Genomic DNA, 15,175 nt, shown 5'->3' with positions numbered 1-15,175 from the left:
TGTTACGGTTACTTTAACCCTAACCCTGGAAATTATATTATTAACACTGAATCATTTGAAAGAGCAGTCCATAACAAGTAGTAGGCTCTGAAGAAATAAATCTTTGAGGGCATGCCCATATAATGTTTTTTATTTTACTAATAAACAATATTTTACCATTATAATTGAAAAGGTTGATATCTGTATGCTTAATGGTTTGGGAAATTTATGCATCATCAGTGTTTTCCCAACCCTCTACTTTGCATTGCTTTCAGGAGTTATGATATTGATCACTGTTCATTATTTTCACCTTTCATTTGGTTTTATAATTAACCAAACACATTAAGGCTACATTATTTGAAGAATTCACTGACACTACTATATCGCGAATATTTGTCTTCACGAACCAGTCAATGTTGGGTCACTCACCAATATGTCTTTTCCTCAACACCTTTCCCATCAGTGAATCACGACTAAAAGTAGACACGAATAACAGTTGGTTCACAGAGTAATAGTAACATATTATTCTTCATCATATGGGCGAAGAATATATTTGGATGGGTATCTATTTAATGACTTCTAAAATGTGCTATAACCCGATAGATTACATTTTGCTTTATCTGGAATAAGAATAATAGCTACATATATTTTTGAACCTTGGATATAACAGTAACTTTTGTCTATTTCGTCACGTTTTTTTTATCATCATCCAAATCGTTAATTTCGTCATCATCCTTCGAATTTCTCTCTGACTGACTGCTTCTGGTAGGAGTGGTTGGTTCTTCCTCTTGAATTCTTCCGGCACTCTCTGTCGTGTTATAAATCTCTTCATAATTTGGTGTGTCTGGTATTATTTCGCTATATATTGACACGCTAACTCCTAAGTTTTTATTCCGACGAGTGCGCTGTCGACGCAGTTGGTCGTACGCGACGTCAGATTCCTCATAGAATGGTTCCTCTTGGTCTGCAGTGCCGGAGATCGGATCTGAACTATCTTGAAGCTTTTTCCATGCTTCATCCATTGCTTCTGACAAATTCTTTTCATCAGTCGACAAAATTATATTTGCCATGTCTATCGGTTCTGGCAATTTAGATTTTCGATCTTTGAGTGAACTACTTCTGCTTTTTCGTACAGTTGCGTAAACCGGTGCCTCGTCTGATTTTATACTGCTCGTTCTTTTGGGGGCATTCGTTACATTGCTCTGTTGAATAACAGATGTATCGTCTGATTCTTTATCAGTCTTGTCATCAATCCGTTGATCTTCGACGTTAACCGACTCATCGTTCAGAACTCGACTGCTGGTATTCGTGTGATCGTACATTTCTTCTCCCTCTTCCAGGATGAAACCTTCACTGTACATTCTGTATTCGTTATGATCGACTTTTTTATTTCTCTTTTGTCGTAAAACATCGTACGAATCGCTGGCTTCCACGTATGGACTCTCCTCGTTCTTCACTGCTGTTGTCTTGTCTTTCATGCTGGTATTGTTTATATCCTCTAGGGAATAGTATACAGATTCCATCACTTGGGATTTAGAATTTTTACGCGACATACGAATCACAGACTCACGCGCAGCAACGATGGATTGCCGAGAAATGGCGTCATTTTCATAAGATACGATATATCCTTCCGCGACGCTGTTCTTGGATACGTAATTTGGATTAACAATAGATCTAAGTTGCGAAACTGGGAGACTCATTTTTCTGGAAAACCAAACGATTTCGTGTAAATATGTTGCAAAATTTATTTAAAAGAGAAAAATAAACAGCTGATTCTAGTGTTCTACTCACTTTTTCTTGACTATCAATCGGACGATACAAATTGCAATGACAAATATTATAATCAGAAGGAGGATAGGGGTGACTGAAAGAAGAAAACAATCCAATCAAACCCATCATTGTACAATCATTGCAGATTATCAAGGCAGTCCAATACCGTGTTGGTTACTCACTTATAAAGACTATTAGCAGATTTGTAGATACCGTGGTGGTTACTTACTTATAAAGACTATTAGCAGATCTGTAGATACCGTGTTGGTTACTCACTTATAAAGACTATTAGCAGATCTGTAGATACTTGTGTTGAATTTAGTCCTATGGAATCTGAAATTTACCCAAAAAAAATGAAGCAACAGCAATCTCGTTCATAATAGATATGCTCCAGAATATGTTGTAATACAGATAATGTATGTGAGAGCTATGACAATATATTTCAAATATACATGACTACAATTGATATGTATTACAGAATATTCTTCAAATATACACTGTACAATATAGATAAACATACAAGTAAATCAATGGGTGTGTTTATTATCTTTAAAATATAATGTTCAGGCCAAAATACTGGAATTGCGTTTGTGCACATATACGAGTGTATAACCTGATATGAATGTAGGTCGTATCTTTGGAAAGCCCTTGATTGATGAGAACTACCACACCAACAAGTTAATATGAAATCAATTTCAACGGAATTTTATTTTATTTTAAAAGCCATAAGGAAAACAGTCAACTTGGGAAATCTATTCAACATCAAGTTTTTTCTCAAAGAAAGATAAACATGTACATGTTTGACCGACTCTCTATTTTGTATTGCTCATACGAGTTATGAGATCGATCGTTGTTCGTTATCTTTGCCTTTCATGTATATATGATAATAACCTGTTTGGTCCCCATATAAAACTAATGAAAAATGAAACATTTAACGATCTTTGCTACACACATTTTTCAGAAATGATAAAAATGAAAATTAAATTTGTATTTTCATAAGAAAAAATACAATTTGCGATTTATGTAATTTATTTCCATGATTATCTTAATTAAGTTCAAAATAGTGTAATAGGGGAGGGGGTCGTATAGATGTATACAGTGAGGAGTAATATATTTCAACATTTGAATATTATAGAAAATTACAGTCCTAAATTTTGATATAACTTCATATTTGCACTTATTTCAATGATACAAATAAATATACGGATCAATCCGTGCATCCCTTTCTTTATTTTTTTTTTTTTTTTTTTTTTTTTGTATTAAGGGTCCTTAATGAAAGATTATATCTTGCATGGATGATGTATTTCAAATGAATTTGACGTAATTGTTTCAAATATACACGATCCATTTGGCTTACTGAATGTGCTCACTGTTCTTTGATAATATAAACGGCGCGCGCAATAGCCATTTTTACCAGCAAACACGAAAAATGGTGAAGAAATATTACTTCTAAGAAGGTACAATTCTGATTCTATGTAAATTTGAGAAGAATAACTGAACTGCATCGGGATTCTTGTACAAAACCTCACTTAAAACTAAAACACGACTGCACCACTTTTGATGAGTTAAAAGAGGTTATATATATATATATATATATATATATATATATATATATAACGTTTTGTAAAGAGTAAAAATATAAGAGACTTTGTGCGTCTGTATGTTTGTGCCCTTACAAATGATATCACACAATTTGTTGATTTTAATGCAATGAGAAAACCATATATGTTATTGTGAAATTTTTCACTCTGACAGAGGAAATACGCTTTTGTTCAAATTTAACAAAACGTAAAACATTTGTTTTGAAATGTTCAAGTTAAAAAGGTTTAAATTCGGTAGCGACGGTTCCTCTAGCGCATACGTATATTTTGTTGTCTACGTCTTCCATGCTAATCCCCAAATTATTTAAATCAAACGTTTCAGAAGAGGAATGCTCCATTAAAAGCCAGTTACCGTTTTCCATCGTTGTGCTTGGTTTTGCCGTCAGTGTGTCTTCCTGTGGTGTTGTCGTCGGTGTGTCTGTCTGTGCTGTCGTGGCAGTAATGGTTTCTGATAATTATCAAGAATTTCCGTTACAATAGATTGCTTATATACTGGTAATTTTGAAAGTCTCATTTCCTACCTATTCCACATTGTACTCTACTTTTATTTTATAAAACATTCTTAGATATTATATCGTGCAGTTGTATGCTATGCAATCTACATTAGCGTTACGATCTGTTTCATTCATCTTTTCATTGACGAGGAGGAAGATGTTCCACTTGTTTCCTCTTTTTCTTTTAAGAATTGTTTTTTATTTATAAATTTTTCACAAATATTGACATGAGACACAAGAACATTTGTCATTTTTTCCTAACCACTTTCACACACTTTCATACTCACACTCATACATTTGTTGGTAAGTGTTTGCATTTTTAATTTAATTGTAAGAGAAAAATGATAACAATACAGAGCTCGAGTAAATAGATAAAAGTACATGTGGCTTCAAAAGTTTTTAAAAAAAATTGCTTGAAATAGCAAAATTATGAATTTTTTTTTTATGTTGTCAAAAAGTGTTTTCCATACATGCCAGGTATTTTCAAATTTTTGTATTTCTAAATTCTGATACGCGATACATTTTTCAACCTTGTATTTGTTGTATAGATAGAACAATAATTCCAAGAATCTTGGCAATTTGGTGTTTTTTTTTCAAACAAGAAAAAACATATTGTTTTGTATATAGGATAAGGAAATTTACAATTATGTTGCCTTTCGACAATGGAAGCTCACCTAATAAAATATTGAGTACATTAAAACCTATTCTTTTGGAAGTTGTTTTATAAATTCTTTTAAAAACTTTTAAAATTGAGCGCATCTTCGCCCTTGGCTAGTGAAAATAAACCATCTCAGGAGGTCCGTTTTTATTATGCATAGAACTACTTACCTGCAGCTAACTAGCACTAATTGACTGATACTTACTTGTAGAAGTAGATGTCAGTAATGATGTTGACACTGTAACACGTGTTGTTGTTGGTGTTGTGGACGTGCTTGTAGTAGTTGATGTCATTGTTGGAAGTAGAGTACTGGATATTGTTGTATATTCTGTTGTTTGGCTAGTATCTACATACAGCAAGCAATCCATGAGGTTACATGACATTTCCTGAACAATCACCTCTATAAGAATATAATATGAATGAAAAGGTGAAGATAACGAACAGTGATCAATCTCATAACTCTATAAGGAACACAAGATTGAGATTTGCGCAAACACGGATCCCTGGTGGAATCAGGTGCCTAGGAAGAGTAAACATTCCCTGTCGACTGGTCACACCCGCCGTGAGCCCTATACATGTATTTTGATCAGGTAAACAGAGTAACGCGTAGTCAAAATCGGTGTGTGAAGAACGGCCTAAGAATAGGTATGAAACACGTAGTTAATACTGTAGCGCACTTAAAATGTTACTGTATCAAAAGTAAATCTGCTATGTCTCATTAACTTATTTTCTATTACAAGCGTAAACAATGACATGATGACGTAACGTTTATTCAGACGTAATGAGTAGTATATTATCTTCACCACAGAGGGAGATGTTGCAATCCTGCGGAGATTCGCTATCCACACTGAAACACCAGGGTATTGCCTGATTATTTGGGTTCCTGCAGTAGTTTTCTTGGTCCAGAAGTGAATTGAACCCATTCTTCATTGCCAGTGTACTGTCCCATCGTGCGCATGCGCTTCCGTTTGCAGTGACGTTCACATGTCCAGCATAACTTAATCCGTGCGGATCTTGAAGGCATTCAGTGACGTTGTCAACTGTTCAAATGTAAAATATACATGCAGAAAAACTCATTCATAATAACGAAAATTTACAATCGAGTATTATGGTTTGAGATTTTACCAAAAAGAAAGGAAACTAGGGCGTTTCAATGAAACCACTTTAAAAGTATTTAATAAAAATATGTGAAATCACCGTGAATGATGATTTCGTTTCTAAATACCTTGATATGCCAGTCTGAATCCATCTTTGTTTTTGCTTTTGTCGGTGACAAACAACATCACCGCTGCACCACGATAGAAAGAGAAATTTCGCGGTAGTGAATCTCCACAATATTCACCGTAAACTTTGAAGTCTGCATTCCGCAACTATAGAATAGTGTAAGATAAGAAATAACCAGCTCCCGAATCTCATAGGTTTTAAGAGAGAATTACTAATGATGTCAGCATTGATAAAAGGACTTCTTTAAAAAAAAATATCCAAGCATTCTACCGAGAAGGAAAGACTTGATAATCCCAATAAGAAGATATTCCATCTTTTGTGTATTTGGATTGACTCGCCGTTCATACTGCCCTACTTTTTATTAGCCTGATGATGGATATAAATATAACAGTTCTTGTAGGTATGCAAACTACCCCCTTAATTTTGATGGAATTTCATTACATTACCAAAAAGATTACAAAACCCCTTAAAAAGCCTGCATGGGTTAAGCTTACGCAGTACACAAGCCTCATGTTAACCATGATGTTTACGCAGAATACAAGCGCTCATGTTAACCATGATGTATTACTTTATCTTATAACTTTCTCATAGCGATACTCTTTGGTGTTTAACGTGTGTTAGTTAAATTTGAAACACTTGAACAGTACTAAAATATTCAGTACTAAAAAATTCAACCAACCCTCAGAATTCAGCACTAAAAAATTTCAACCAACCCTCAGAAAATCGGAACAAGATCCACTTTTGCTCTCCTCCTCTAGATCAAATGATAGAAATCTCAAGGACAAACGCTGATCCGCATTGAATGAAAAGCTGTACGAACATTGCATGTTGGATGGGTATTTCCCGCCGTAGTTTGGTGACGTTACAAACCCCGATTTCCCGCTTACAGCATAATGACAATCTGGCAAATGTAGATAAGAGATTCCAATGTAAATAGAAAATTTTCAGTATATTTCTTAACGTGGAACTATTTATTTTGCATTATGTTTTTAACATTTGGTTGATACTTTATGTTTAAAAAAGATATACCTCGAATTCGTAGCATATTTCTAGGTAAGACTGAAAGGAAGATATTATGCTCGAAGTCAATAATTTGTGATTCGTTCGTCCATAAGAATGGTAATAAAAGAACGTTTTCCTGAATATTTATCGGTTCTTCATATTGCCATAAGTACTACCCTAAATTCGAATACTACACGTTGATCAGACTTCGAATTGAAACATTTTTAAAAAGATGAATGGTATGTCTAGGAAGCAAAAATGTGAACATTATCATTGTTTTAAACTTGGAAATAAAAGCAGATAATGTATAAAATGCTCGTATTTACAGGCAATGGCTGATACGAGTTAAAATCATTTTGAAAATTGAACATAGTGGTCTTTAGATTCTCTTTAAGTTGTGTCTGTAATGTAATTTGAAAACTTTTATATGACAAATACTTTTTAAGAGTATATTTGCATCCATCAATAATTTTGCATACATTAATTTTATTTATTTTTTGGTTAAGTCGTTTCACTTTTAATTGTTTTATTTGAATGTAATAGCTTTCTTTTTTAAATATATGTTTGTCACCTGGAAATTATCAATAAATCATGTGATATACATCATATTAAACTTCTGATATAAATTACAAGCTACATTGTATCTATTGATTGTTCATATGTAGAGAAGGTTTTGGGACTTTTCATTAATGAAAGGCGAAGATAACGAACAGTGATCAATCTCATAACTCCTATATGCAATACAAAATAGATAGTCGGGCAATGAGTTTTTAAGTAGATGTTCTTTATACCGGCGAGTTTGCGATCTATCACTATTTCTATCAATCGTCAATTGTTAATAGTACATGCATACACCCATTATGATGCATCATAAATTACATATATACAGATGAATGGCAACATACGCTACAGAGATCGCTACATAGTATTATCTAACACACCGTAGCTATACTCTGGACATGAATTGAATATTTCCGGAAAAGTGAAATTCAGACATTACTACCGTACTTACTACTGTCAACAAAGGTGTAGTTGGCCATAAACCCTCGCCTATTCACGGTGGAGTCTGAAGTTAGGCGAATTCTGACGAACTGCGAGGTAGACCTAAAGGAAAACGACTCATCCGTTTCACATAACTCGTAAGACTGTGACGTCGAGTTAATGCTTCCCTCAAATATCTGAAATAAACATTTTCAACTTAACCTGTGTTTAGAAAAAAGGAAACTAGTATACATGTAATATAACTATTTGTACTTATAAATGGAAATGTAAATTGGGAAACTTTAAACAATGCCAATCAGAAACATGACAGTTAACGTCGTGATCCGGTAAGAAACCGTGCTTTGATTCGATGGGTCGTTGCCATGGAGACTAAATGGTCAGGCTTATTCATTGATAAAACAATCGTCCTTTAAAAACAAACCATTTCTAAATTAGCTTGTGAATCTTACCTGAATTGTGTCAAAACATTTACTACCATAATATTCCAAGTCTATGTCTATGAAGGTCACTATTATTTTTTTATCCGCTGGACAGCTGATATCCCAGTCACATGACAGGTTGTCCCCATATTCACCAGGGTACCCGGGAGACGTGATAGTACCGGATGTATTTGTCAATAGACCACCACAAGCAGCTGCAGAGAAGAAGCATTGTAAAGTACATTTTCCTCAGATGCATAATACGATGGCTTGAATTCAACATGTTTATCGATATAGACATGTCTGGTCTTTAAACTTACACGATCGTAAGCACAATCTATCAACATTTAAAATATGATTCATACAGGAATTCAATAGCATGATCAAACCTGCTTTCTTCTCATTCTGAACTTACCAGCAGAGGCATGATGTAGGCTGAAAATTGCAATAAATATCCAGACTTCTTGGACAGACGGATTCATATTTGATCGGGAAAATACATTTGTATATCAATATACAATGCCTACGGACGTCAATGACGTATTAGGCGGATATGTTCAATACATGACCAGGCCTTTCAACTATATTATGTCCGGTGTTCGCATGATGTCGGAGTTCATGTAATGCATACGTACAGCATGCACATCACAATGAGACATATTCTAAACGTATTTTCCGATGGGGTGAATATCATACCTAGCTTTTATTATTCATTGTACCTTTCCTTACGATTTCACTATGGACACACGTTTTGTTTCCTGATTCTACGGGACGTTTCCTGTGTATAGCAAGTCATTTAACCATTTCATGTGGTTTCGTAATTTTTCGTTAATTACCAATTTTCGCTATAGTCAAAATTTGTGCGCCTACAGGAGGAACAAAGTTGCTTTCCACTAAATGGCGTATCAACGAAACAGCATTTTTGACAAAAACGCGGATTTCCACGAAACCACATGTACAATTCACAAAAACATGATGTGAATTATTCATTTCTGCGGAACATTCCTTTTGGATAGAGATCTTCTTTGTTTAAGCTATTTGCAGGAAGTGCACTTGTTGATACATGTACATATGCTTGTTTCAGAAAGCAATACTAGCACCTCGTCATTGTTACCAATATTGGGAAAATCATGCATGATGCTATTAAAATATATCAATTCAATTGTCAAGTGCAGCTCCATATCAAAATTGACTATCGGGGATTGAGCTGATACCTATATAATTATATACGTGCAGGTACTGATCATTGACTATCGGGGATTGAGCTGATACCTATATAATTAAATATGTGCAGGTACTGATCATTGACTATCGGGGATTGAGCTGATACCTATATAATTATATATGTGCAGGTACTGATCATTGACTATCGGGGATTGAGCTGATACATATATAATTAAATACGTGCAGGTACTGATCATTGACTATTATGTGATCTTTTTGGATTTTCTTCTTTTAAATTATTTAACTGTGGGGATTTTTTCATTTATTTTTTAACATTATATATATATATATATATATATATATATATATATATATATTAATAAAATATAGAATATATATAAACTTTATTTATAGGAAATTAACATTATTTATAGGAACTCATTCCCATTTCTGTATTCATAATGAGTATGTATTATGTGTTACTGTGGTAACCGTTGCTGTTGTTAACCAAAGGATTTTTAATAGAAAAAAGTTTCAACTTCTAGAAAAAAAATTCGCAACAATTCATAACGGAAATGCTAATGAATGATCTTCATTCAATAAAGAAATATATCTTTGCCAAAAAGCTATAAACCTCAAAATATTTTTTTTTTCTTCAAAAAACATACATTTACACATTTCTTCGACTTTCTGAGAAATCTGATTTTCTAACTGATGGGACTATGTAACACTTTTGGTTGTAGAAAAAGACTATGTTTAAATTTGATTTATAAGTCTGAGAGTGTATTGGTTCCTTTTTCACTACCTGAATGTTTTAAATTGTCTTTGAACTTTCACCCTGCAGTCTGTTAGATCTAATAAGGTTTTACGATACAGTCATTTAAGATATTTAACATACTTTAACTACCAAAAGCTATAGCATAATCTTAGAAAGATGTAATTTATAACTGTGTAGCCGGTATATTTTACCATACATGTGTTTATTTTGTAAAACCAAACAAATGGAAACTATTATTAAATCGTGTCTAGAAATGTTTGATAATAAGCTTTGTCCTATCATTTGTCATATGTTTCGTAAAATATCTTGCTGATTAAAAGTCAAAACTAACAGTAACAGTAATCAATTTCCTAATTCTTATAAAGAATACGAAATTAAGAGTACCTTGACACAAGAACACCTTGACACACAGTGGGATCAGGTGCCTAGGGGTAAGCATCACCTGTTCACCGGTCACACCCGCCGTGAGACCAATATCTTGATCAGGTAAACAGAGTAATTCGTTGTCAAAATTATTATGAAAAGAATGGTCTAACAATTGGTATGAAACACGTCAGACAGGATTCGACCTAATGCCAAGTTGTTTAGATATTTATAACGACCATAAAATTTGCTAAATGAGAGACTGTTGAAACTCCTGTAACGTCAACTTATTTGCCAGTAGCCTGTCTCGATCATACGCAGAACAAGCTCGTGTGTATTGAATCAGTTGAGAGACACAAGCACCAGATGCAGGCGATAATGGAATATTGCTACATAACATCAATATGGGAAAGTTGACAATGGAAAAAGTGAAGTTATTCCATTTATCATAAAACTGTTAGTTTGCTGTTAATTTCTATTATGTTCAGTGAATTGTCAAAGTATGAAGCAGAAGTGGACGACTTTATCGCGAGATCACTGGGATGTATCGAAATTGGCATATGAAATGAAACTGAGTATTGTTAATAGATAAAACGTCTTCGATGAAAGGTAAAGATAACGAACAGTGATCAATCTCATAACTCCTATAAGCAATACAAAACAGATAGTTGGGCAAACAAGGACCCCTGGACACACCAGAGGTGAGATCAGGTGCCTAGGAGGAGTAAACATCCCTGTCGACCGGTCACACTCGCCGTGGACCCTATATTCTGATTAGTTAAACGGAGTTATCCGTAGTCAAAATCAAGAACGGCTTAACAATCGGTATGTGTATCGAATCAGTTGAGAGGTATAAACACCATATGCAGGTGACATATTGCTACACAAATATGGAAAGTTGACGATGGAGAAGCTGAAATCATCCCGTTTGTCATACAGTTGAGTTGTCAGTTTGCCGTTAATGTCTACTTTTAATAAAATATCTAGGTATGAAGCAGAAGTGGAAGACGTTGTGGTGTCTCTTATTTCGAGTTCACAGGGATATATCGAATCGACATATGAATGAAAGTTTATTTTGTTAATAGATAAAACGTTGTCGATATATCTAAATGTCGAATTGAAGACTACAGCAAGAGATGTTTTCTTCTCATGTAGAATATTTTGAATAAATTCTGCCCCGTAAGAATTCAAAAACAGATCATCTGATAAATTAACACAATCCGTGCCAATGATAATTTCATCTGACTGTTAGTAGGCCTGATAACCAAAGATTAGCTGGATATTGTCAAGAGAACCTCGCGAGGAATGATGGTGCAAAGTGTTAAAAAGTCGTACGTTTTAATGATGTTGATATGGAAACAATTTAGAAATTTCAAATTTGCTAAATTTTCTTTCGATAAACAAATAGAAGCTATAAGAATTGAAAAATTAAAAGGTGCCATGATAACATCAAAGGTTAAATGGATTGATGAAGGTGAAAAACCAACGAAATACTTTAAATTTTGTAACTTAGAAAAAAGAAACTATACTAGTAAAATCATACACAAAAGAAATAAAACTGAGGGAGGGCAAATTATTACTAAACAGGATGAAATTTTAGATGGCATATGTGAAGTTTATGAAACTATATGGCATGGTAAAGCTTTAAAAGATGATTCACAAAAATGGGAACATGATATGTATTTGATAACACTAGAAATTATCAGTAGGAAAAATGAGACTGGAGGGTAATGTTAGTTATAATGAGGTAGCATACACTCTGGAAAAATTAAATAATAATACAAGTCCAGGAAGTAATGGATATACGACTGAATTTTTAAAAAAAAAAATGGAGGGATTTGGGACATTTCGTTGTCAGACATTTGAATTATTCTTTTAGAAATTGTAATTTATCTGTGACTCAAAGACAAGGTATAATAGTATGTATACCGAAACCTGATCAGCCATAACAATACTTTAAAAAAATTGGCGACCGATTACATTACTGAATACTGTTTACAAAATTCCCAACAGAATATAATATGTCTTACCAGTACTTATACATGGAGATCAAACAGGTTTTATATCAGGTCCAAATATTGCAAAAAATACTAGATTAATTTATGATACAGTTATGTATTATGAATTATACACAAGTCAAAAATATTCCTGGATTAATTTTACTTATAGACTTTGCAAAAGCCTTTGATACAGTGTCATGGAACTTTATGATACAAGTGTTGACATATTTCAATTTTGGTAATTCAATAATTAGTTGGGTAAAAATATTTTACTACTAATATCATAACAACAATTAACCAAGGTGGGAATTTATCAAGGTGGTTCAAGAATGGAAGAGGTTGTAGACAAGGGGATCCGATTTTTCCTTATTTGTTTTTATTATGTGCAGAGATTCTTGTTATCAAATTAAGAGGTGCTAAAAATATTAAGGTAATAAATATGGGGGAAGTTACACATCTAATATCACAATTTGCAAATGATACCATTCTTTCTGGATGGAACCAGGGAATCTTTGAAGGCTACTATTCATGAATCAAATGTGTTCAAACAAATATCAGTATTATCAGTAAATTATTCTAAATTACAAGTTATAAAGACAAAGCACAGAAATATTAATAAATAACACAGATCTGACATGGGGAAATAAGTCTTTTAAAGTATTGGGCATGGAATTTGATATTAGATTACAAGATATGGTTAAAGCTAATTTTACCGAAAAAATGAAAAGCATTAAAACTCTATTAAAACATTGGGAGAGGCAAAAATCTTACCCCTATCGGTCATATCACTGTAATTAAGTCACTTGTTATATCTGTTTTGAACATATTTTATTGATGAAATCAAAAGGATTGGGAACAAGTTCTGACAACTTACAAGTCCCTCTCCTAAAATATTACAATATGTCATGCAAGGTAATAATTAACAGGTATAATGTACAATGATTAAACAAATCTACAAATTTCTTCTATAAATTTATGAACAACTGAAAAAATAGTTATATTAGTTTGCAGAGGTAAATTGACATCACCGCATAATAACAATTTTGTATCAATATTAACCAAGTCAAGCATGAAAAGGCGATTAAAAAGATCATTTCTAGCCCTGGAGTAATTTTTACAAGCAAAAAAGAAATGATATATATCTTCATTAGTATGTCCACATGTACAAAACGGAGAATTTGTGATATTTAATTTATAAAGATCATAATTAAGTATACAGTTGTATCTTAGCTTTGTATGAATAATGTTGATATATCGTTTTCCAAAAAGAGTAATATGATGGTGGTATTGTAATGTCTGTTATTATATTTTTGCGGAATGAATTGATTGAGATGGCTTCTCTGGTTTCTACATTTAATAAATTCCACTGTTTTACAGAGTCAGGTACAAATGATTTTTTGAATAACTCTAATCTGCATTTTGGAATGTAAAACTTATCATTGTTTCTAGTATTATAAAGGGATATATTTTCATGTTTATGTGGAATAATTTCATTTAAATAATCAGGGGCGCTACCATTGCAAATTTTAAACATGGTAGTAATTTTTGCAATATAACGTCTACTTTTTAAAGTTAGCCAGCCTGTTTCTGAATAAAGGGATTCTCTAGATGCAAAAATAGGAAGACCAGTAACAATTCTAGTTGCACGTAATTGTACTTTTTCAAGCTTATCAGTATCGTGAACAGAACAGCCATCCCAAACAATTGAAGCATATTCAAGAGTAGGTCTAATAAAAGCTATATACAATTTTGACAGATGTTTTCTGCCAATTTTGAACTTAAGCCTTTTTAAAAGCCCTAATTTTTTAAAAGATTTATGAACTATGGAATCAATGTATAAAGACCAACTGAGGTTATGTGACAATAATAAGCCTGGATGACGATGGACTGGAACACACTCCAATCTATCACCTTGGAAAAATAATTTCGGTAAAATAGAGTTATCTTTTTTCGAAAAATAAACAGCTTTAGTCTTGGATGGATTGAATTTGAGTAGCCACTTATTTGACCATTTTTCTAGTATATGTAAATCATAATTAAGCTTGTATTCAATTTTTAGCATATTATATGAGGACTGCTGGAGTGAGTTGTCATCAGCAAATAATCTACACATTGATAGCATATTTACAGCAACATCATTAACATAAATCAAAAATAGTAAAGGTCCTAAAACAGAACCTTGGGGTACACCAGCAAATATATCAAGTTGAGACGATAAAAGGTCCTTATACATTACTTTTTGTGATCTGTGACATAAGTAGCTTCTGAACCAATGTAAAAGACTACCAGATATACCATAAGTTTGTAATTTGAAAATAAGACCATTATGCCATACTCTATCAAATGCTTTTGACAGGTCACAAAATATCATACAACATGATTTCCCTTCATCAATACTTTGAACAATACTATGATAAGTTTCTAATAATTGATAAACTGTAGAATGACCTGGTAAAAATCCAGCTTGATATCGATAAAATAGATCATTACTATGAAAATAATTATATACATGTTTGAAAATAATTCTCTCCAAAATTTTACTAACGCATGATAATAGCGAGACAGGTCTATAATTAGATACTATTGACGGGTCTTCCTTCTTAAAAAGAGGAATGACGTGAGCAATTTTCCAAAAAGATGGGAAAATATTTTCTGACAATGATCTGTTGAATAGCATAGTAAGTGGTTTGATAATGGTAGTTTTTGTTGATTTCAACATTT

At 33.0% G+C, this 15,175-nt stretch overlaps 1 protein-coding gene across 1 annotated transcript; it reads right to left on the bottom strand.

Annotated features, from left to right (window-relative positions):
• Positions 1-189: 189 nt before the first annotated feature.
• Positions 190-8,631, bottom strand: LOC125645520 (uncharacterized). The gene is made up of 11 exons (XM_056141795.1): positions 8,565-8,631; positions 8,180-8,364; positions 7,741-7,906; positions 6,440-6,627; positions 5,728-5,872; positions 5,306-5,542; positions 4,708-4,848; positions 3,703-3,798; positions 2,026-2,082; positions 1,771-1,843; positions 190-1,683 (listed from the first exon to the last, which is right to left on the bottom strand). The coding sequence occupies exons 1-11, from the start codon at positions 8,629-8,631 to the stop codon at positions 660-662; spliced, it is 2,379 nt and encodes a 792-aa protein (XP_055997770.1). The 3' UTR covers positions 190-659.
• Positions 8,632-15,175: the final 6,544 nt, after the last annotated feature.

Source organism: Ostrea edulis, chromosome 6 (assembly GCF_947568905.1).
Source record: "Ostrea edulis chromosome 6, xbOstEdul1.1, whole genome shotgun sequence".
Classification (NCBI taxonomy): Eukaryota; Metazoa; Mollusca; class Bivalvia; order Ostreida; family Ostreidae; genus Ostrea; species Ostrea edulis.
Note: the sequence above shows the minus strand (reverse complement) of the source record. Positions and strands in the feature narration are given on the sequence as shown.